A 22,908-nucleotide genomic window follows, 5' to 3' on the forward strand; every position below is an offset into this window, starting at 1 on the left:
GAAACAGCAAAGGCATGGGAGGCATTGGTAGTGACTCTACAGATCCCGAATGCAGGAGGATACACCGTGAGCAAGCAGATCATGGTGGGTTTCCAACAGTTCCAAGGGGTGCAGGCTTCGGACTTAGACCCTGATATACTCACCCAATCAGAAAGGGGGGAGAGGAGCAGCATAGATAGTAATGGTTGTACAGTGTGGTTAGCTTTGTTAATATCCTACAGGAGGACACACCGGTAGCATGGGGTGGGAAGGGTTTGGGGGGGAAACTGGCTTCTATATCTATTGATACATTGATTGGTCGGATCCTGGACACAGGTGCCAAAGGAGTATAGGAAGCACACCTTTCCCAAACTATGGGGCGATTAATGGAAAAGATAACTATGATTGGAGGCCCTAGAGGGGTGATTGAACCTATTCCTAAAATCGCTGGTTGAACACCTAATGTTGATATAATGCCTGGTACTGACCTGAAATGTTATATTGTGTATTACCAGAGGTTTAATGTTGGGAGAAAATCAATAAAAATATATTTTAAAAAGAAATGAGGGCAGTCTCTGTATGGTTGTTTGGCCTAAATCCAGATTGAGATGTGTCGAGGAGGTAGTTGTCAGTAAGGTGGGTTGCTAGGCATTTGTTCATCATCTTTTCCATTACTTTTTTCCAGGTAGGATAGAAGGGAGCTAAATGGATAGCTGGTTAGTGTTGTCGGTTCTTCTGAGGGGTTTTTGAGGAGGGGGAGTAGTGTGGCATGTTTCTAGGTGTCTGGGTTGGCGGCTGTCATGATTGAGGTGTTCAGTATTGGGGTTAAGGCTGCTCTTCTGTGGTCTAGTCCTTCCATGAAGATGTGTTGAGAAAAGGGGTCTGAGTGTGCTCTGAGCATATGGACTGCGTGGTTGTTTCTTGAGTGGTGATGATGGGCCAGGTCATCAGGGTGGGCCTCTGGGTATTGGTAGATATTGTCAGGAGGGCTGTGATGGTGGAAAGGTGCAGTTGAGCTCGAGGTTTTCATAGATGCTGTTGATCTCGGTGCTTGTTGCTAAACAAATAATAGGGACACCTGGATCAGAGGTCACAAGTGGGGGTTACACTGGTGGAGTTTGCTTCCAGAGAGGGGAATTTTTTAACAATGGCAAAGATTTCCTTTGTGCTAATTTCAATATGGATAGTGAGCGCAGAGTGTTTGGTGGTTCTGAATTGCTGATGATAGCATCTGAGAGCAGATTTGTAGATGCCCTTGTCTGTGTCATTTTGACTTTATCTCCATCTGTATTCAAGATGCTAGTGGTGGTATTGGGGAACCAGAACTCGTGAGGCCCAGCTTGCTTGAAGTCTGGTTCTTGTGTATTTTGTTGGCTTCGAGAGTGGCCAGGGTATCTCGGTTTAATAGAGGGCGGGCATACACCTGGCAACAGGGATGCAATTCTAAAGTAAGTGGGGGACCATGAGGAGCGATTGAAGTTTAAAAATCATTACAGCCGTCAAATGAATTTTAATAAGGTAGGCGGCTGTATGGTATTAGAAAAGTGGACAGTGACGTGGGGAAATTTACTGTCCCCTCACTGTAGTGAATAGGGTCAACATGTTTCTGCCCAGTGTTTCTAAGGGGTACATGGCATTCATCAGGACCTTTATCAAACGGGCTCCGTTCTTACCAACATCCACTGGGTGGGGTGACCTTTGTCACTCTCCACTTCAGAGGACTCAAAATCAGCCTGTAAGAGAAAGGAAAAGTACATGAGAATCATAAACAGTAGGCTCAGTCACTTAAGTAACCTCATTCAGGACTACAATCAAAACAATTAGTGTGCGTGGCTATATGTGTGAGACAAGTGACAATCATCTGTGCACACACGATAAAATGAGAGATGTAATCTCTCATACCTTACCAAAGAGACTCACCCTACGTGCTCCATGGGAGGAGGAATGGAGGGAAGGCCCCCTTAGTCAGACTCTGAAGGGGTAAGAAACAAAAACAAAAGTAGCCATGGTAAGCATATACATCAAATATACATGTGACAAAAGATTAAATCTACACAGAAGGAGCATAAAATTATTATGAATTCCTTCACAATTAATTATTGAAGTCCATACAAAATCAAAATTCCGATGCACGCTTCCTTGTCCACTTGTCTTTATTGGCACTTATTCATCTTTGTTAACATTTGTTCCAAAATCTTCTAAACACAGATCAATCAGAAAATTCAATACAGCCAGCCTACGTGTTTTGTCTCCCATGGGACATCATCAGGGATGTTAAAAGAAAACACAAAATGAAAATCCCTTCCACATAAAGAATAAACATATCAAATCAAACTAAGTACCAAAATGTTCATGGCGCATATTCATTTCCACATGAATATAGAACAGTCTATAATCAACTGCAAACGTGTGTTCCATTGTGTTAGAAAACTCCCAAAAATATACTGACAAATTATATTCAACAACATTCTGAAACTGTTTACATAACATACTTTTCAAACCGCAAACTTGTACAGTTTCCGACTTAAATTCACCTATACATAGCTTTCACCAGTTTTAATTCAATATTTTTTTTATCAGACTGGTACCTGTACACTGGTCTATGATATATCATGACTAACATTGGCTTCATTTATCAAAGGTTTATATCTGTCGATAATAGGGGTAGTACCCATCCACCTCAATCAGGAAACCCGGTGCACTCTCTTCAATTCTCAAAAGTTTTTGTCCATATCATTAGTTAAAATACTGACATTTTCAACCGTTCATACTCCTGTTGGTCCTATTTGAAATGTATGTATCCATAATGCCCCGGCTTCTGTCCCTATAATTTCCTCACAGATCCTGATTATTAACCTCTCCCCATTAGAATCAAAGCCCTCTCCCCTAAATTATTTACTTTTCACTGTCCATTAGAATTCTTATTCCGTTTTCCTTTTTTTTTATACGATCCAAATTCTGTAAGGGAGAATTACCGATATTAAGTATTGCGGTTAAATCTGTTTGTTAAGCTTGTCTAAATATCGCTATTAGCTCACCTTATTTTTTTTATAAATATCAAAACAGTTCCTTTCCTCTGTTCTTCCCACCTTCCCAATCGATTTTAAAGATCTCTAAATTGATTTCCTAATATCTGTAAAGGAAAAATATATATAAATGTCCGCTATTCAATGTGCTTACTCCGATCTCTATTCTCTCCCCACTCTCCCCACAGCTCGCCATTCTCGAAATCATCTGCTCACCTTCAATTTGCGTACAAAGCGTCTCTAGGAAGTTCTCTCCTCGCCAACCAGGCCCGATAAATCCCGCTGCAATATGCGACAATTCACCACCTCTATTTAAAATTCTTAAGAACCAATCCAGAGTGACGCATTCAAGTCCTGCACTTTAAATATACTATTATCCAATCATAAGCGAGACACCCACGTCGTTCCTTAATATATGAGTAATATTCGGCTATTGGTCCCATCTTGATTCAGTGTTCCACCTCTCAGTTACAATCGTTGACACGTATCCAACCTTTTTATTCATTTTTACTTAATTTAGAGCCGCATTTCCCCCTCTGGTCCAAATTACTTCCCTAACATCCCATTGGTCACCTGGAGAGCGAACCATTTATTCGTGGACAACTCGGATATTCAAGCCAGGTTTCCCTCTAAAATTGCAAACAAAAATCCTTTCGGCTATAAGTTTTTAGATAAATACACAAGTCTTTTTAATACTATGTATATCCCAGCCCCGCCCGTGTCTAACTATTGATGAAAAATTGATATAATTGAATATCAGTCGACACATATTAGGGGTTCCCTCTCAATTCCCATTGTTTCTTGAATACATTTGATATTTTAAACCGAGCTTCCCAACAACCTTCCAACTATAGGTCTTTTAATTCATCTACAACTCTTTTGATGCAGAGTTGATCTAGGTCCACTTAGTTCATATCTATTAATGGATCAATGCTGTTATTTGATATAAGTTTATCATGGTTAGATGGCAAAATCAAATTCCCACACATATCTTAAAACATACTAGCCATCCTAGGAATCCTATCATTCAATTTAATCTAAGAAATAATGCAATTAATTATCGCTGTTCAAGCCCTGGACCACCGCTCCACATCTGCTTATCCACCTTGCCTCTTGTTTTCTGATCATTAGTTCCCAATCTCCACCCCTGGCTCTAGGGAAAATTCTTTGTATCCCATGGAACCTAAAATGTATGTCCCACATATGGTTTTCTTTGATATGCTGGTAAATGGGCGATTTCATATTCTTATTAATGATCGCCCTTCTAGGTTCCTGAATTCTACTTTTCAAATATACATGTTCAAGGTCAGCTTGTTGTAGCATGCAAAATTGCATTCAGACCACACATCCCATGCACACCCTTGCTGCATCAAGGTACGCCTTCCGCCGTAGCACCTAACTGTGTCCGTCTCTCTTCCCTGTCAATAACTGAACAGGGAGAGGGCAGGTTTTAAATAGTGCTCCTAATTGAATAAGTGGTGGAAAACCGCCGTGATTATTTGCCTGGGTTGCTATTAACGAGTTGCTATGTGTCGGTGTCTGAGTGAACGAACCGATGGGCTGGCAGGCGCCTGATTGTGGGCGCAATCACAAGAGATGGGGATACATTTAATCACTACCCTTTGGCAAAGCTTGGCCCACGCCCTTTCTGGCACCCTCCTGTTGGCCCCATAACATTTATAGATTTTACAATACATTACTAATGTCTGTTCTAAAATCAGCATGCCTTACTATTGACTCGATCGGGCAATCAAGCTTGATGTTCAAGTGTCCACTGGCACTTTGAAACTCTTCCTTTTTTAATCTCCTTTTTTAATTTTAAATTTTCAACTACAGGGCACCCTTGCTGGTCCTTTCCTCAAAACATACACCGATGCAAGCCTGACCCTTGTTTACTCACCTTACACGAATATCAGGAACAACTCCCATTACGGGAGCCCACTCCTGACTCAGCCTCTGACCGGGGCACCCTTGCTGGTCCCCGTTTCCTCAAACCATACACCGGTGCGAGGATCTAGCAAGCCTGACCCTCATTTATGGACCTAACGCAAAGGACAGGAACAACTCCCATTACGAGAGCCCGCTCTTGACTCCGCCTCTTACCGCGCCCACAACTGCCAGCTCATCGGTTCGTGTTCATTCAGATACCGGATCACGGCGGGTGAATAACTTGACACATAGCAACTTGTTAATAACAAACCAGGCAAACAGGCATATCCTTGTCCTGGCTCTCATAAAGACACCGGATCCCACGATCATGGAGGCAATTAACAATAATATTAATCAAACAATAATCACAGCGTTTTTCCGCCACTTATTCAATTAGGAGCACTATTTGAAAACGTTCGCTCTCCCAGTTCAGTTATCGACGGGGAGGAGAGACGGACACAGTTAGGTGCTACAGCGGAAGGTGCACCTTGATGCAGTAAGGGTGTGCATGGGATGTGTGGTGTGAGTGCAGTTGCGCATGCTACAACAAGCAGACCTTGTACATGTATATTTGATATATATGCTTACCAAGGCTACTTTTTTTTTTTTTAACCCTTTAGAGCCTGACTAAAGGGGCCTTCCCGCGATTCCTCATCCCATGGAGCACATAGGTTGAGGCTCTTGGTAAGGTATGAGAGATTACATCTCTCATGTTATCGTGTGTGCACAGATGATTGTCACTTGTCACACACATATAGCCACGCACGCTAATTCTTGTGATTGTGGTCCTGAATGAGGTTATTTAAGTGACCGAGCTTACTGTTTATGGTTCTCTTGTACTTTTCCTTTCTCTTACAGGCTGATCGTGAGCCCCTAATATCTTATATCTTAAATACTACATGTTCAACATCTTTTTAGAGCATTTTCAAGCAGCTTTTTCCGCCCTTATTAATATCATTTAAAAGACTCTAAGTGCATTTACACAGATTTTGAAATGCATTTGCAGAAATCTTCCCTTGTTTCTTTATTTCAAGTGCATTTGTGATTGGAGGGCCCTTTAATGGCAATTACCAATCCCGTAGGGATAACGAAATCCACAGTAACTCCATGGAACAGGAACATTCCATTCGGAAACTTCAGCTGAACATATCCTCGGGGTTCACTTTGTAATAACAGGTAAATGTTCTGCACTGCAGTTACCGATGCCTCTCTCTCTGTCACTCCAGGAGGGAGGAAGTATGGGACCTAAGACCGGGCCCTTCAGTGTGCTGCCCTTAAGGGGTTGAAAAGAGGGCAAAGTGCACAAGTCAATTAAATATTCACAATGTGTGTGTTGGAAGGGTTGGCAGTTATGAAAGAGACGTTTACATACATACCAAAAGTTCAACTAAAAAAAATGCCTATCGGTATTTATGCAAAGCATAAGTTGTACAAGTGTAGTAAAATGCCAATGGAATTGCTTTAGAACTGTCCATACTGTTTTACCTTCCAAAGTTAAGAGATTGGACTTAATTATTTTAGGTGGCCTATTTTTGGGGTTTGTTCAAGAGAAGGGTCTTATATATTCATGACTGCTGTGAAAGATTATTGCATTGGCCTGTTGATTATTGAATTTATTTATTTTCTCCACTTTTAAAGAAATATTCACATCTGTTTTCTTATCTTCACAGTTGTAAGTCTTGAAAGTCGATCAATGCATCTCAACAGTTTGGTCCAAGAAGCACAACAGAGAGTCAGCGAACTCTCTGCCCAAGTGTTGAGTGAAAGTGTCAGTATGGAGAACTCGGACAAAGAGAAACAGCTTAAGTCCTGGGAGTGGAGATACCGGTTGTACAAGCGGATGAAAACAGGCTTTGAACATTCTAGTAAGCATAAGTGAAAACATAAAATGCAAGAATATTAAGAGACAATATATTTGTGATTGCATAGTCCAAATCAGTGGTTCTTTACCTTTTGACATCTGTGAACCCCTCACTTAATCATCACCGGAACCTGGGGACCCACTCTGACTCATGACTCAATATTTGAATCTGGGGATCCCCACCAAATCATTACTGGAAGTGGGGGGCCCACTGGCCTAATCATTTTCGATTATTTTTGAACAATACAAAAATACACACACAAAAAAACAAAGCATTAATCAAACAAATACACAAAGGATGAAATAATTATTTTAATTTACAAACAAATATTTAAAAAAATGAAAATGTAAATTATAATGGGAAGTTTGGATCGTTTCTAAATCAAACTGTGGCCACTTCATTGTCCATACTATATTCTGTGTGATGCACTTGCATGGCTCCACTGATCAATCTGATGATACTAAGCTGGTATTTAGTCTCCAATTTCAAATTTCTTAACATTTAAAAAACGTTTTAGAATGTTCAGTTTTACATTTTGCTTCTTTATTTATGTACACTTTAATAATCTCTTAATGATAGTTAATTTTCGAAGCAACTGCGGACCCCTGAATAGGCTTTGTGGACTCAAGGTTAAGATCCAGTGCTTTGGAGAAGAGAGGAATTGTCTAGCTACTTTAACTTGGGCATGAAGGAACTTTTAGGTGTTCCATTGCAGTGTTAAGATTCGTTCACTCAAGGGATTTTAAGGGGTTTTATGCTTTTATATATTTACACTTTTGATAGGTAGGTGATGTAAAATTCAGTTCAAGTAAAGTCTTTTCAATAATTTTTTGATGTTTGAAAATGCTACAATGAAAAATTGAAGGCCATTTTGTTTCTTTTTCCTAGCCTATACTAACAAGAACCTCTTCAGGGCACTCCGGGGCATATTATCAAGAACGGCGTTAAAATTATCGGCGCTTTAGCGGCAGGAAACTGCAGCTAAAGCGGCGATAAGGGGCTTGATAATATGCCCTTGAGAATTCCAATAGAAGCCCATGTTCTGGTGTGAACCTGGGCTTCTATTGGAATTCTCAAGGGCATATTATCAAGCCCATTATCGCGCTTCAGCGGCAGTTTCCTGCTGCTAAAGCAGCGATAATTCTAACGCCGTTCTTGATAATATACCCCTCCGTCTTTAAGAGCTTCCATGGGTCTCACGTAGTATCCTTGGGTGTACCAGAGAGTTGTTGGCGACCATAAAAATCTGTGGGCATTTCAGAGGGTCTGGTCTTCATGTAAAAACGAGGTGTTAATTTAGGAGAACCAGCTTTACCCACACAGTTATGTGCATCAAAGGTAGGGTATGAGGTTATTAGAGAGTCTACTTGTTCCTCATACATCTTGTGAGATTCACATAAAATCTTTGTGGATCCAGGAGAACTTTTAATCCCACATTAGTCGGCACATCTCATGAACTCTGACTACTCCTGAGTGTCTGTGACTTTTACACAAAATTATTGAAGGGTATACTAGATTAGTGTGTTCTCATGAGAAGCTGTATGCCACTTAGATAGGTCTCAAAGAAAGGTAGTACCAATACTGGAGGCAAGATAGGCCACAATATTGATATAATCATTCTTGAAGCAGAAGCTGGGTAATTTAGCAGCAACGAAGAAGTGCCTCAAAATGACCTGGGCTCTATGAGACATTAGTATGGATTGGATTGTAGGCTAGTGAACATGGTATCTGGCACCCCAACCACCACTTCATCAGAACATACCTGGAGAGACTTTGCCTGAAGAAGGTGGCCCTACTGGGGGGAGTCTTCTGATTCCTGACATCTGCTGAGGACATCTGACTCCTGCTGGTAGCCTGGGAGCTGTTTTCCAAGTGTCAAGTGGGTGGTCTCTTTACTCCTGCTTCAGGGATGGATAAAGCAGGATATCTGACCCAAAGCCAGGATAGCTTTAGTGGACCTGGACCCTGCAGGAGACCTTGCTGGAGAGAGACTTAGTGCCTTGAAGCCTCCCCTGAGGAGGTGGGGGCTGTAGGACTGAAGGCAAATTACTTTGCCAGCAAAAAGTTTAGACTTAGTCATTTTTTCTACCTCTGGAGGGCTAGGGCAAGGTGCTGAGACTTGTTCAGAGAGATCCCACCCAGTAAGACCTTGCAATGAAGGTATCTGTTCTCTTGGATTTAGGCTGGGCTACAGCTTCCAGTTGTGCCCTGCTGGAGAATTTTGGCTTCCAAAAAGTGACTCAGTCCAATGATAAAGCTTTGGCCTGGGGCGAGGCTGCAGACTTGCAAAGCTACCTCGGTGTAACAAAATCCAGGTTTGTCCGACTCAAAGCATTTTTGACATCAAAGCCAGTGGATTCAGCACTAGCTTGAGGAAGACTCATCTGACATTCAGGGATCCTCATCAGCCACAGCCTTGGAGCTTGCCACACTGCAAGATTCCAACTTCAATTTCAGAGATGAAGTCTGAAAATGAAAACTTTCACTGGAACATATAGCTTAATATATCTGACTTCCACTTCACTGCAGTTGGCCTGAATTTCCACATATATCTCAGTCGTCCTCGAGCATGGGCTTCTCATTTGCCTTTTACTTTTTCTTTGGATTTTTTTGCATTAAAACTTTAAAAAATCCTATCTCTGGTTCCCTTTGGCCTATATTAATGGGCGGAGAGTCTTGCTTCGCATTTAAGTTTTCTCTAAATTGATTTGGGAGTGTTTTTCTGATTGGTTCTTTACTTACCAATTGTTAGTTTAGCCTTCACTTAACAGACTCTTCTCTGGGGATTGCCTTCTGCTCTCACTCCAGCTGTTAAGGGGTATGTAGAACTGGGTTTTCTAACCTGAGTGGGTTTATTAAGTCGGTAGGCGCACTCAACATACAGATACTAACCCCATTCCTGATAACCCATTTGGAAATAGCTGTCCCTCATGGAGGGTTTTGTTGTTGAGGAGCTCATACATGTGGGAGTGCAAGGTACTTGTGTTATTAGAGGAGATGTCAATATATGTGCAGGGTGGATGTGAGACACAATGGTTGTGGTTTCAGGTGGATGTTTTTGGGAGTGGAGGGTCTGCACTGTTAATAATAGACTTGCTGTCATGAGAGGAGCTGGGACCTTATGTGTGCTGTTGGGTGAAATAAGTTCAGGTATTTGTTTATGAAGACCTAAGTGTTTTTCACATCTGTATGATCAAATGGGAGAAATTTGCATGAGTATGGGGATCAGTACTGATTGGGATGAGTGTGCATGCTTTTCAGCAATGTTGCTAGCATTGTCTGTGCTATTGATAGTCTGTGGGCCTGATTCAGAAAGGCAAACTTTAACTTTTGTGTACGTTTACACTTACTGTAGTAACTTTACTATTGTTTTGGTGTTCACAAACTAATAGTGTAATTTTACTATTAGAGATCATTCCCATCTAGATGAACCAATAACTTACCTTTGATAACACTCTTTCTGGTGGATACTCTATATAACCGCAGAGTTCTCATCTATCTAAAATCTCCCAAGTGCCAGATGGGATCCAGAAAGCTTTCTGCAGAGCGCCCAAGTTCTAGCTGGTGGTGCCATTCGATTCTTTGGCAGCTCATCCCACTTTCAAAATGACTACATGGAGTCACATATATGCACCATCCCTGTTCCCTGACTTCTGTTCACCAACAGAACATTTCTGCACCTTCAGACACTTAGCGACTGACAACTTAGGATGTCAACAGTGCATGAAATCTAACTTCAGACCATATAACAAAAAAGACATCCACTCGACAGACAGGATGGAGGACAATGAGGAATCTGCATTCAGATAGAGTACCTACCAGAAAGAGTGCTACTGATAGTAAGTAACATGATTTTTCTGATGGATAAGCCTAACCACAGATTCCACACCATTTGAATCGAAACCAAAGTAGTAGTCCCCAAAGATGGTGGGTCTAAGGAGTGGAATATAAACTACGGCACCCTGCAGAACTGAGCAAACACAAGGAGATGATGAACGGCGCACGAAACTTTTCAGACACTCACTCCCAGTCACAGATATGGGTTGAATCCATCATTGTTCTGCTTGTTACCGGTCCAGGGAAGACCTGGTTTGGCAGTTCGGGCTGGACTGTTGCCATGAGGAACAGGGTCATGACTGATTTGCATATGGCTGGGTCTGAACTGGGGTGGCGAAGTGAGATAAACAACGATGAGGAATGCAACCCAGATCTGTGACTGGTGGTGAGTGTCTGAAATGTTTCAGTGCTCCATCCATCATCTCCTTGTGTTTGCTTTGTTCACCATAGGTTGGCAGAATATACCCAGACATGGTTCCCTTGCTCACTTTGCCACTGGATTCCAGCTAGCCTGGCTGATTTGGGGTGTTACTCAAACCGGTCCCAGAACACTTGTTTCTGGTCCAGGGAAGACCTGGCTTGGCAGTTCAGGTCTGAACTGGGGTGGTGAAGTGAGCTAAAGAACGATGATGGATTCTACCCAGATCTGTGACCTGAGAATTGATACAATAGTGTCCAGTGAAGGTACGGATGGAAGCCCATGAAGCCGCCAGTCTTATGCCCAACAAATCACTGCCTCTGGCCATGATCTAGTTGTATCTTTTACTCTTGTGGATTGAGCTCAAAGGCCATCAAGAGGCTCCATCTTGTCCAGAGCACACTGGAACATAATGCATAATCCGCCTCAAGAAAATTAGGTTCTGGATAACTTTCTTTTCTATGCACTGGAATATCCAGCAAAGAGTTGATTGTTTACTAAGTGCTCTTCGGCCCTAATATTGTAGAAACTAAATGGTGCTTCTTCCCCTCCTCCATAGAGAGAGTGGCAGAGAGAATAACACAGGAGCATCACGTACTGCTCCATGTGAAAAGGCTACACCACTTTCAGTTGGAAAGATGCTTGAGTTTGAAGCACCAAGAGGATCAGCTATACAGACAGCAGGTGGTAAAACACAAAAAATTCAAGAAGAGCCTTAACCGTCCAAAATCCCTTGTTCGTGCTTAGCTGCCAGCACTTATCGGCAAGAGACACAAGCCAACAGCCACTGATGCCCTCCAAACATCCACTCCAGCTCCAGCTAACAAAGAAATAGCCCAACAGTCCAGCAAAACCAAGACGAGACCAGCTGGGCTGAGGCAAAGGAGAAATTGTCAGCAAGGTGCCTTAAGCCGGTGCCTCCACCTTTTTCTGCCTGCACAAACGCTGGTCAAACCGTCTCCCTAACAAACGCTGGTCAAACCGTTTTCCTGAATGTCGAGTGGCTGAGTGAGACCCCGAGCCAGCCAAGATAGCAAAAACAGAGAAAAACTCTTTGCAAAATAGTACTGCCACCACCAAACAGCAGCAATTCTTAACGCGGCATTTACTTCTCGTCCGAGAAAGCCACCAGCCGCTGAGTCCGCAATGAATGAGGGGGGAGTGGCCACGATCACGCTAGTGTCAGCAGAGCATGTGGGCTACACCTGCCGCCCAAACACACCTAATCAAGGGTACTTAAAAAAAGTTGCCTAAACGGACCTATCCTGCCAGAGACTTGCTGGGTATACAAAAAACATTGGGGAAGTAGCAGTATCCCTAGATTATTCACTTTTAAGGCACAAGGAGGGGGAGAGGATTTGAGGAGTTAAAGCAATGGGCAAGCACACAATACGCTTGTAAACATGAAAACAGTACCCAATACTAAAACGAAACTGCGCACAGCCCAGTTGAAGGCAGCAGCAAGAGCCGAGCGTAGCTTAAAATCAAGATGTGGCTCTGTGCTCCCAAGTCCTTTGAGTTCTGAGGAAGATGCCTCGGAGTCCAGAAGTGTGATCATAGACTCCAATAAAGCTACTACCAATACGATACAAGGACAGTTGGGTGATGGCAAAAGGTTGGTGGAAGAATCCCCCCTTTACAAAGTAAATGGTTAGTTTCAATCGCTGAAGGTGAAAGGTATCATGAAGGTGAACGGCAAGACGGAGAGGCTACCTCAATGCAACTTGGCATAACGATTATGTTAAATCTCATCTTAGATGAGATAAGAGAGTTGGAGATCACGCAAGCTAGCGAGATAGCGTCTCTTCACCATCGTTTAACTTAAATTTGAAAAAATTGAAGCTGCAGTTGGCACCCTCCCGGTCAGAATGCAAAAAGCAGAGGGTCGAATTTCCCAGTTAGAGTTCCAGATGAACATGATGCAGCAGCAAGTTAACTCCGCTAGAAAGGAAAAAGCCTCACTGGAGAATAAGCTTGAGGAGCGTGAGAACCATACTAAGTGGTCCAATCTACTTATTGTTGGTATTCCCGAGGGATGTGAAGGAGCCCAAACAATCCAATGGGTTGAGGCATTTATAAAATAATGTTATCCCAGAATTTTTAGTGGACCTCCCCATTACAAGGGCCCACAGAGTACCCTCCTAGCCTTTTCCAAATTCCAAACTACCACGGACAATCTTGGTGAACTATGCTGACTATCGTATAAAGGATCAAATACTCACTAAAGTCATCCAAACAAAGAAATGTTCGAGTGAAGAAGGACTTAGCTGTCGTATTTGTTCTGACATGTCCGCAGCAGCGGTGCGTCAGTGAAAGGAGTTTGTGAAACTGTTATATTTGTTTAAAACTCAGGGCGCACAGGCCATGATAGCACATCAGTCAAAATTAAGAGTCCTGGTAAAAGAAAAATTCCACATGTTTGCCAATGTTGATGAAGCCCAGAAACTTCTACAAGAAACCCCCAGAGACCCCTGTCCCCCAGCTATTATGCTCCTGGCCTCTATGATGATTTGTGATAATCTTCCACCCCTTATCAGTCAAGTCCTGGAATCAGGTAGTTACCCGGTAGCTTGGAAAAAAGCAGCTATCAGGCCAATTCTAAAAAATCCATCCCTGGACCCCATCCAACCTAAAAATGATCGCCCCATTGCTGGCCTACCAATAATAGCTACAATCATGGAGAAGTCAATTAATAAGACGCTGACCAACTACCTAGATGCTAACAATTTGCTGGACTCTACGCAGCATGGCTTTCGGTCTTGCCATTGTACCGAATCAGCCCTAATTACTGCTATGGAAGAAATCCGAAAAATAGTAGATGAAGGGGCAGAGTGGTCCTCATGCTCCTCGACCTATCAGCAGCATTTGACACCGTGAATCACACGGTGTTAGTGCAGCGGCTGAGAGATGTGGGAATCGAGGGCATGGCTCTGGCCCTCCTCTCCTCGTTCCTGGAAGCAAGGGAGCAGAGCTTGCATTGGGAGGGTCTACAATCAGAAAATGTCCATCTTCCCTGTGGGGTCCCTCAGGGATCGGCCCTATCTCTGACGTTGTTTAACGTCTATCTCACCCCACTAGCCAGACTCATCAAGAGGCATGGATTTGCCTTGGTCTCTTATGTGGATAACTCCCAGCTTGTGATCTCTATATCCAATCAACCAGAGGTCACAGCTGCCAGTTTCCATGCATGTCTCACTGAGATTATGACCTGGATGAACCATAGCTTCCTGAAAATCAACACAGACAAAACTGAGGTGATAGAGTTCGGCCAGGGCCGACCCCTTTGGAATGACTCCTGGTGGCCGGCAGAAGCCGGGGAATGTCCGAGCCCTGTTGCTAAGGTCAGGAATCTCAGAGTCATCTTTGATGACCAGTTGAATTTCTCCGCCTAAGTCAACAGTCTCACTTCCTCCTACTTCTTCCTACTAAAAACTTTGAGGAAAATGTTTCCTTTTATCTCGCAAGAATTACAAAAGAGAGTGGTGGTCGCCTTTTTTTTGTCCAAACTGGACTCTTGCAACGCCCTTTTTTTGGGAATTGACAAGACGCAGATGAGAAAACTGAAATCATTACAGAATGCGGCAGCACACCTGCTTTTAAACATACCAAATGGACAATCAACTACGGTAGGAATAAAATCACTGCACTGGCTCCCCATCCAGCAGCAAGTTGAATTTAAGGCATTGTGCCTGGTGCATAAGGCACTCTATGGTGGGGTGCTGAGGATATTAAAAATAAATTCTCACCCTATAACCCCTTGCGCGTTCTAAGATCAGCAAATTTAGGCCTAATACATACCACAAAGATTAGGTGGGCAAGGTGGGGTGGTAGGATGTTGTCAAATTCTGCAGCAAAACTTTGGACGAGAATACCAGTAGCCATGAGATTTCAGTCTAACAGGCAGTTCTTTAGGAAGACATTGAAAACATGGCTGTTTGCTTCTGCCAAGTTTTCCCGGAGAATGCAGGAGGTATCTCCCTCCCACATACACATACACCAGTGCCAAGATGCCACGGCATTCAAGCGCTTTAAAAATATTTATCCTATCCTATCCTGTCCTATACTAAATATCTACGGGGTCATTGATTAACCTTGGATAGGGGGAAAAACGGTTTTGGATGCGGGAGGTGGAACTGGTCACGTAGGGTGCAATTGCATGGCATCCAAAAGGGAGTCTCACCCCAGTGATGAGGAGAGGGGTAGGGTGGGCAATTCCTCATCCTCTGGGGGGGTGGGCTTGGGCACAGGGAGGGATATAGGGGGGTGCGGGCACTGGGAGAGGGTGGTGGAGCAAAAAAAGAAAATGAGCAGAGGTACGTAATGAAATATATTGGAAAGAAATGTATTGTTTTTCAACGTTTTTGATCTAAGTAATAGCTGTAGCAATGGGTTATAGAGTTCGCATTATTTAAAATAATGTTAATGGCATTTCTAGTAAGCAAAGGTATGGTGGATTAATAAGATGTCTGGCGTAATTTTCACCACAAATCTTGTTTTTACAGGAAACCCCACCTCAAGACGAATGCACCAAAGTTGTGTCTTTCTAAAGCTTTTTCTAAGGCCTATTTTGCATCTGCCCAGGCAGCAATAAGAGGGATTGCCATTTATTTCGGATGAGGGATAAATTGGGAAATTATCCAGATCCAGAGAGATCCATATGGCAGATGGATATGGGTTATAGTAAAGGAGAATGGAAATATGTTGAATTTTGTGAATTATTATGCATCAGTTGCAGATGATCCGGTAGCTCTCAAAAAGATTAATGATACAGCTAGAGCTGCAGTGGGTCCAATAATTTTAGGCATTGATTTTAATTTTGTGCAAGAGCTGGTAATGGATACATCAAATAAAGCTAAAAAACTGTTGAAGCCAAGGACAAAAAAGTGATAGACGTAATGAAACAAGATTACCAATTAGTTGATCCTTGGCGCAGGGGTCATAGTGAAGCTATGCAATATACTGATTATTCTCGCCGATACCAGTCTGCTTCCCGTATCGATTTCTTTTTATTATCATGCTCCTTGACATGTTTGAATACCGAGATATGGGCTAACTCCTTTCAGCCCACTCTCTGGTAAAAATTGAAATCGATTTAGAGCTAGGAAGAAGGGAAAAATTCAGGTGGCAGATGGATAGGCTTCTATCTCCAACCCACAATGGATTAGTAGTATGCGAGAATGGATCAAGGAGTTTTTTTCAGGTCAACAAGGGTACTGCTGGGCCTTTTTCAATTTGGGGGGCTTTTAAGGCCTCAATACGAGGGCAAATGATCGCCTACATGTCGGAGCAAAAAAGGGTTCGTAAGAGTTGAAAAGCAGAGCTCCAGCAAGCAGTCGATGCTGCCTTGTTAAGAAAAAATAGCTCCTCAGGGGAGGACACCGTGTGGGAGAGCAACTAACTAAGGCAAAGGAGGAATTGAGGGAGTTTTTAAGTATGGAAGAGATAAGTAGTTCGCAATCATGCCAGCAGAGAGTTTATGAGGAAAGCCAGATGATAGGAAAATTGTTGGCATGATCCACTAGAGTAAAACAAGAAGCTGCTGTAATCGATGAAGTGGTGGTACCCGGGACGCAGATTTTAGTGTCTGAAAAAGATAAAATTGCCAAAATCTTTATAGATCATTATAAGGAACTATATACAACTGATTACCAGGTATCAAAAAAAGTAATTTAACACTACTCCCATGGTCTAATACTCCCTCAGATTCTTAGAGAGCAGAAAGAAGCATTAATGACAGATATCTCAGCAGTTGAAATTTCTAGGGCCTTGGCCTCAATGCCAGGAGGTAAGACCTGTGAAAATCATGGCCTTCTGATTGAATTTTACAAGGCGTTCTCTGAAGAGCTGATACCATTCCTGCTGGAGCTTTTTAATTATGTTCAGGCAGGAGGCAATGTTCCAGCAGCCTTTAAAGAATCCTCAATAGTTAGCTTTGTAAAGAAGGGAAGAAACCCCAGGGACGTTAGTTCATACAGGCCAATTAGTCTGTTAAATTCAGATTATAAGATCCTGATGAAAATGAGGGCTAATCGATTTGCTCCAGTGGCCCAGTATATGGTACATACAGATCAAACCGGGTTCATAGCAGGCAGGTAAATGTGTTCTAATACGAGTTATTTAGTTCAAACGATCCACTTTTTTAATACTAATCAAACACCCGCCTTGATAATGATGGTCGATGCAGAGAAGGCGTTTGACTTGGTAAACTGGGGTGCTCTATTTTATGGTCTCGAAAGGTTTGGTTCCACCCCAGATTATCCTTATGCTTCAGAACATATATCAAGGGGCTCAGGCACATGTTAGTATAAACACTAATCTGGCAGGTACATTAGATATAAGACGGGGAACCCGTCAGGGGTGTCTCTTGTCTCCAGTATTGTTTACTTTTTTTATCGAACCCTTGCCGATTAGGATTCGGGACAATATAGAGATAAAAACTTCAATAGAGGAAATTACAAAACTAAAATTATTTGCAGACGATGTTATATTGTACCTTAAACCTGCAAGGCAAAACATTGAAACAATTTTAAGAGAATTCGCAGAGTTTGAGGCAATCGGAGGACACAAAATTAATCACAAAAAACCTGAAGTCCTGGCCCTAAATGTGTGTAGCAATTTTCTCCCAGACAAGCTAAAACAACAAGCTCTTTCTCTTGAGCCAATACGATACCTGGGGATTTATGTTTCAAATCAATTTGCGGATTTATTTAAGTTAAATTACGAAGCCACGTTGATAAAAATTAAAGATTTCTTGGATAAATGGATACTCCTTCCCCTTACCTTGATTGGTCGTATCGCACTAATAAAGATGTCGATATTATCATTGTTAATCTTTCTCTTTTCTAACATTCCGATTAAAATCAATACAATATATTTTAAAAAACTGGAAAAAATCTTTCGTCAATTCATTTGGAATAAAAAAGCGTCAAGGGTAAAATTATCTATTCTTCAACTTGATACTAGCTGGGGTGGGCTGGCACTTCCTCATATTCGTACCTACTATGAAGCAGCATTTTTTAACATAATTGTTCAATTAATTGACAGTAAGGGATCCTTGGATAGCTTTTTCCTGAATAAGATGGTTCAGGAAGCTGGATCACAGCTTCCTGTTTTCATAAAAACATCAAAACTTCCCAAAAAAACGAGATACAAGACGCTTCAGGTGTTTAATAGTAGACTCCAGAAATGTTATTCTTTAAAGGCTCAGTCTTCAGGATATGAATATCTTTGGCTTACAGAATGCAACAGTTTGGGCCTTCATATTCAGAATAGTCATGCAAAATTCTGGGGCACAAAGGGATTCAAGGAATTAGGCTGCTTTTTAATTGGAGGTAGATGTATCAATTGGGAGGGGGTTCAAGCTAGATGTGGAAATCAGAGTAGGCTCCTTTTTTTAGCTACCTCCAGATTGGACTACTATTAAACAAATATCTACTTCCAGCCAATGCAGGTACCCCTCCGGTTTTAGCCGCTCTGTTTAGAACTAAATTGCGAGGTATAGGGAATTGGTACAGATTATTTCAAAATCAAGGGGAGCCCCTATTGGTTACCAATTTTCTTGAAAAGATAAAACAAGAAACACTTTGCAAATTTTCAGATGGGGAGTGGCAAACCATTTCAGAACACGGTAGTAATGCATTGAGAGCTGTAAAGTTTAAAAGAATGGCATTTTTATCTCGCTGGATGGCTTATTACATCCCCAAAGCACTCCATAAGATGTATCCCGACGTGGAGAATAAATGTTTCCGGTGTCAACAGATGGGAAAGGGTTGCTGGTTGCATGTCTGTTTATATGCCCAAGGCTGAGCCAGTTCTGGGAGAAAATTTGTGTTGAACTTAGCCGAGCACTCTTGAGTAGGGTAGAACCCGAGCCTGAGTTAGCACTTTTTGGTTTATTAAAACAGATTCAAACCTAGTTAGGAACCAGAGGCGGGGAAATGTTTTGATCAATTTCTTCCTTGGTGGCACATTCGTTGATCCTTCAGAACTGGAAAACAACCAAAGTACCGACCTTTTTAGAATGCTTTAAAAAAATGAGTCAAGTAAAAAACTACTTACGCGAAAAGGGTGGGAGCTACTAAAAGATTTATCTCAATATGGAAGTATTTGGATCAGGTGGAAAAAGATCTCCAAGGGTAAACTCACCCAGTTGACTCTATAGCAATCCATGTAAGCACATTTGCACTTTGGTAAATTACTGAACAGAAGATAAGTCAATGTAATAGACGAATGTATTGGAAAGTATATATCGACAATTTAGGAAGTTTGGCTAAATCGGCACTTTAGCACTTGAACTTTACTATCTAAGAAATAGTTTTTGATAATGTAATAATGTCTGTTGTGAGAGTATTTTATAATGGAAATGATTGTACAAGTATGACTTTGACTATCTGTATCAGTATTCCTTCTTAATACTCTTTTTATGTTTTTACTCTGCTCAATAAAAATAAAAAAAATAAAAAAAGTTTGAAGCACCAACTTATGGGGATAAATTTGGTATATGATTGTTGAACAGACAACAACTGCAATTCAATGACACGACATGCAGATGTGATGGAAATGAGAAAACCTGTTGGTCAATAGTGTCAGTACAAATGTGCAAATGCGCAAAGTCAATGATGCACACGTTGAAACTGAAAATAATCAAACTAGGCTCCCACTGTGGCATAATAAAAAAAAAGAAAAGAAAACAGATATGAAAGGTGTTTTACATTAATGCATCACAAATGGCGAGCTGAATTAAGAGGGCTGATCAGGCAAATAAAGAAAGCCCAAAAGGGGCAATAACTAGATTTTAACTGTGTCCACAGTAAAGCCTTGCCAAGCCAGAGACAAAACAAACAGAAGAGCATAACACAGCTTGGCATGAAGAGGATAGACTTGTCTAGCCTTGCATTAAGTAACCACCCTACACCAGCAATGTACTTTGTGGATGGGAGGTGAGCAGCCAGCACTTCTAGTGGGAGGTCAACGTCAATCAGTTGGTGACTGTGAGAAAGTGGGTCAATAGTTGCAGTCGAATGGTATACAGTACAAATAATAGTCACTAACCTGTTAGGTCCAGTCAAAAATTTCCATATTTTCAACCTGAGCACAGCCCCTCATAGATATGACACAGAGCTTAACTTTAGGGAAAATGTGTAAAGCATTTAGGAGTACCAAAACAATTGAAAAGCTGAAAACACAACACAGTAAAAATCCCACACCAATTTATAAAAAAATTGAGTAAAATGTAATGAATAAAATTACACAAAAATTCTTATAAGGGGAACCGGAGATATAAATGTGAAAAAATGTAAGGTCAAATTGCACTAAAAAGTGTGATGCTCCAATGGTAGTAAATGGTCGTGGTTGAACAGGACCTAGGTGCAATTTGAGGCCAACCACAATGGAGCGAGGGTTGTATACACCATAAAGATTGGTCCTCTGTGGAGCCTTGAAGTGGAAAAGTTAAAAAAAATTAATTTCAAGGCCCAATCCAAAAAGAGACTTTGTTGTTTTACTAAAGAAAAACTCTTCTCCGCGTGGGACAAAGCTGAATTTATAGCTGCTGCCATGACACTGAAGGTCAGAAACGTGAGCCAAGATTCGAGGTTTTTGGTTAAAAAGTCCCAATACAGAAAGAAACGAAGTCACTTTTTAGAGGTGCAGAGATCTCTGCATGGACCAGCTTGAAATAAACTCTGATGCTGTGAAACTGATGCTAGGATACATTTTGTGGCAAGTCCCCTTGAATCTGTGGAGCTAAATTTTTTAAATGTTTACAAACAAGGAGCACACTTCTGAGATCATCAGAGGAGGGAACGTAGAGACTCCGAGCTTGAGAGGTAGAGGCTACCACCAAAGCCCAGTCCAGGTTCTAGCACTTTTCAAGAGAGGCCTCTTGCAGCTTTTTGTGTCCCTGTAGCCACACAAGAGGCTGGCCCTTAAAGTCCACATCCATGTCCTCTGTACAAGAGGGAGTAGATCCAGTCCTTCTGGGCTCCTTTCAGGTGGCAGACAGCAAGACCTCTGACCTCCTGGTCAGGGTAACTGCTCCCCCCTCGCGCAGCTCCATCGTTAAGGCACTGCCCCCAGAGCCTTCTGGTGACCCAGATAGGCATTCGAGGCCCTCCTCCACCCGCAAACTCCTGCCTGCGCCTCATCCCTGGTGGTCCAATGGAAGAACCTGCTCTTCTGCTGGTCTGCTCTGTGGGTGTCAGTCTTTTTCTGTAGTTTTCTTTTTTTGCCTTTTTTCTTTTGCCTCTTCTTCTTGCCTTTTGCTTGCCATTTTTCCCAACGCTGCTGCCCCTGTGGCTCCTCCCCCCAGCATGTTCCCGCCTCCCATCACCCAACTGCATACCCTCACCCACCCCTACTTAATGGCAGGCGCTGCGTGCCCAGGAGAGCAAGACCTCTGACCTCCTGGTCAGGGTGCTGCTCTCCTCTTGCACAGCTCCATCGTTAAGGCACTGCCTCATCCCTAGTGGTCCAGTGGAAGAGCCTTCTCTTCTGCTGGTCTGCTCTGTGGGTGTCAGCCTTTTTCTGTTTTTGCCCCTTTTCCCTTTTGTTGCCTTTTTTTCTGTTTACCTCTGTTTTCTTTCCTTTTGCTTGCCTTTTATTCTGCAGCTGCTGCCCCCATGGCCTCGCCCCCAGCGTGTTCCCGCCTCCACCTCCCAGCTGCTCACCCTCCCCAAACCCTTACTTAATGGCGGCCGCTGCGCGCAAAGGAGAGCAAGACCTCCAAACTCCTGGTCAGGGTAACTGCTCTCCCCTCGCGCAGCTCCATCATTAAGGCAGTGCCCCCAGCACCTTCTGGTGACCAAGGTAGGTGTTTGAGGCCCTCCTCCACCCACAGGCTCCTGCCTGCACCTCATCCCTGGTGGTCCAGTGGAAGAGCCTGCTTCATTGCTGATCCACTCTGTGGGTGTCAGCCTTTTTCTGTTTTTGCCTTTTTTCTTGTGACTTTTTTCCCCCTATGTTGCCTTTTTCTCTGTTTTCCTCTGTATTCATTCCTTTTGGTTGCCTTTTTTTCCCACTGTTGCCGCCCCTGCAGCCTCTCCACCCCAGTGTGTTCCCACTCTCACCTTTCACCTTCCCGCTGCTCACCTTCCCCCATCCCTACTTAATGGCGGCTGCGCCACTGGCACGCTGAAGACAAGCCCATCTGTACCCGTCCACGACCCAATCGCGACCAGTGCCAAGGACCCTGGTCACCCCGCCCCCTCGCCGCTATGACCCAAGCACTCTCTATGCTCTCAGCACTGGACGGGACAACAACTGCCTGCTCTCGACACCGAGCAATTCTCAAGGCCTGTTCTCCTGCTGACAAAGCTGCTGCACCTTCACCGACCTCCGGACCTAGACAGCCACCTCCAACCCACTGAATGCCACCGTACACAAGCCCCGAGCTGCATCTTCCTCAACTTGCACTCCCTGCACAGACACGCTGTGGAACTCTGGGACCTCCTCTACACCCACTCGCCCAACATTGCCTTCCTCACGGAGACAACGACCAATGGCACCTCCGCACCCGACATCAATAAGATCCTGAGGAAAGACCGCCCCAACTGCCCCGGAGAAGGCCTCGCAATCATCCAAAAAAGCTCCCTCCAACTAACAACCACTAACTCGGACAACGCCTTGCCCCTCATGGAACACATCCACTTCCAGATCCAGCCTAACCTCAGAACAACGCTCCGTGAAACACTCGCTTACAGACCACCAAGACCCCGCTCTCCGTTCACCGAACGTTATCGCAGACTACATTGCTCCCTACACACTCACCTCCACGGACTACATACTGCTCGGAGACCTGAATTTCCACCTAGACAACCACAGCGATCTCAACACCACCACCCTCCTAGAGAACCTCACC

General features: G+C 43.0%; 1 protein-coding gene across 1 annotated transcript in view; it reads left to right on the forward strand.

The window, feature by feature from the left end:
- The window catches only part of ANKFN1 (ankyrin repeat and fibronectin type III domain containing 1), a 1,480,122-nt gene that overhangs the window by 489,104 nt on the left and 968,110 nt on the right, over positions 1 to 22,908 (forward strand). The window contains exon 4 of the mRNA XM_085614412.1: positions 6,605 to 6,799. Coding sequence (XP_085470538.1) covers positions 6,605 to 6,799 — 195 coding nt within the window. The remainder of the gene's footprint in view (positions 1 to 6,604; positions 6,800 to 22,908) is intronic.

The sequence above is a fragment of the Triturus cristatus genome, chromosome 7 (assembly GCF_964204655.1).
Source record: "Triturus cristatus chromosome 7, aTriCri1.1, whole genome shotgun sequence".
Classification (NCBI taxonomy): Eukaryota; Metazoa; Chordata; class Amphibia; order Caudata; family Salamandridae; genus Triturus; species Triturus cristatus.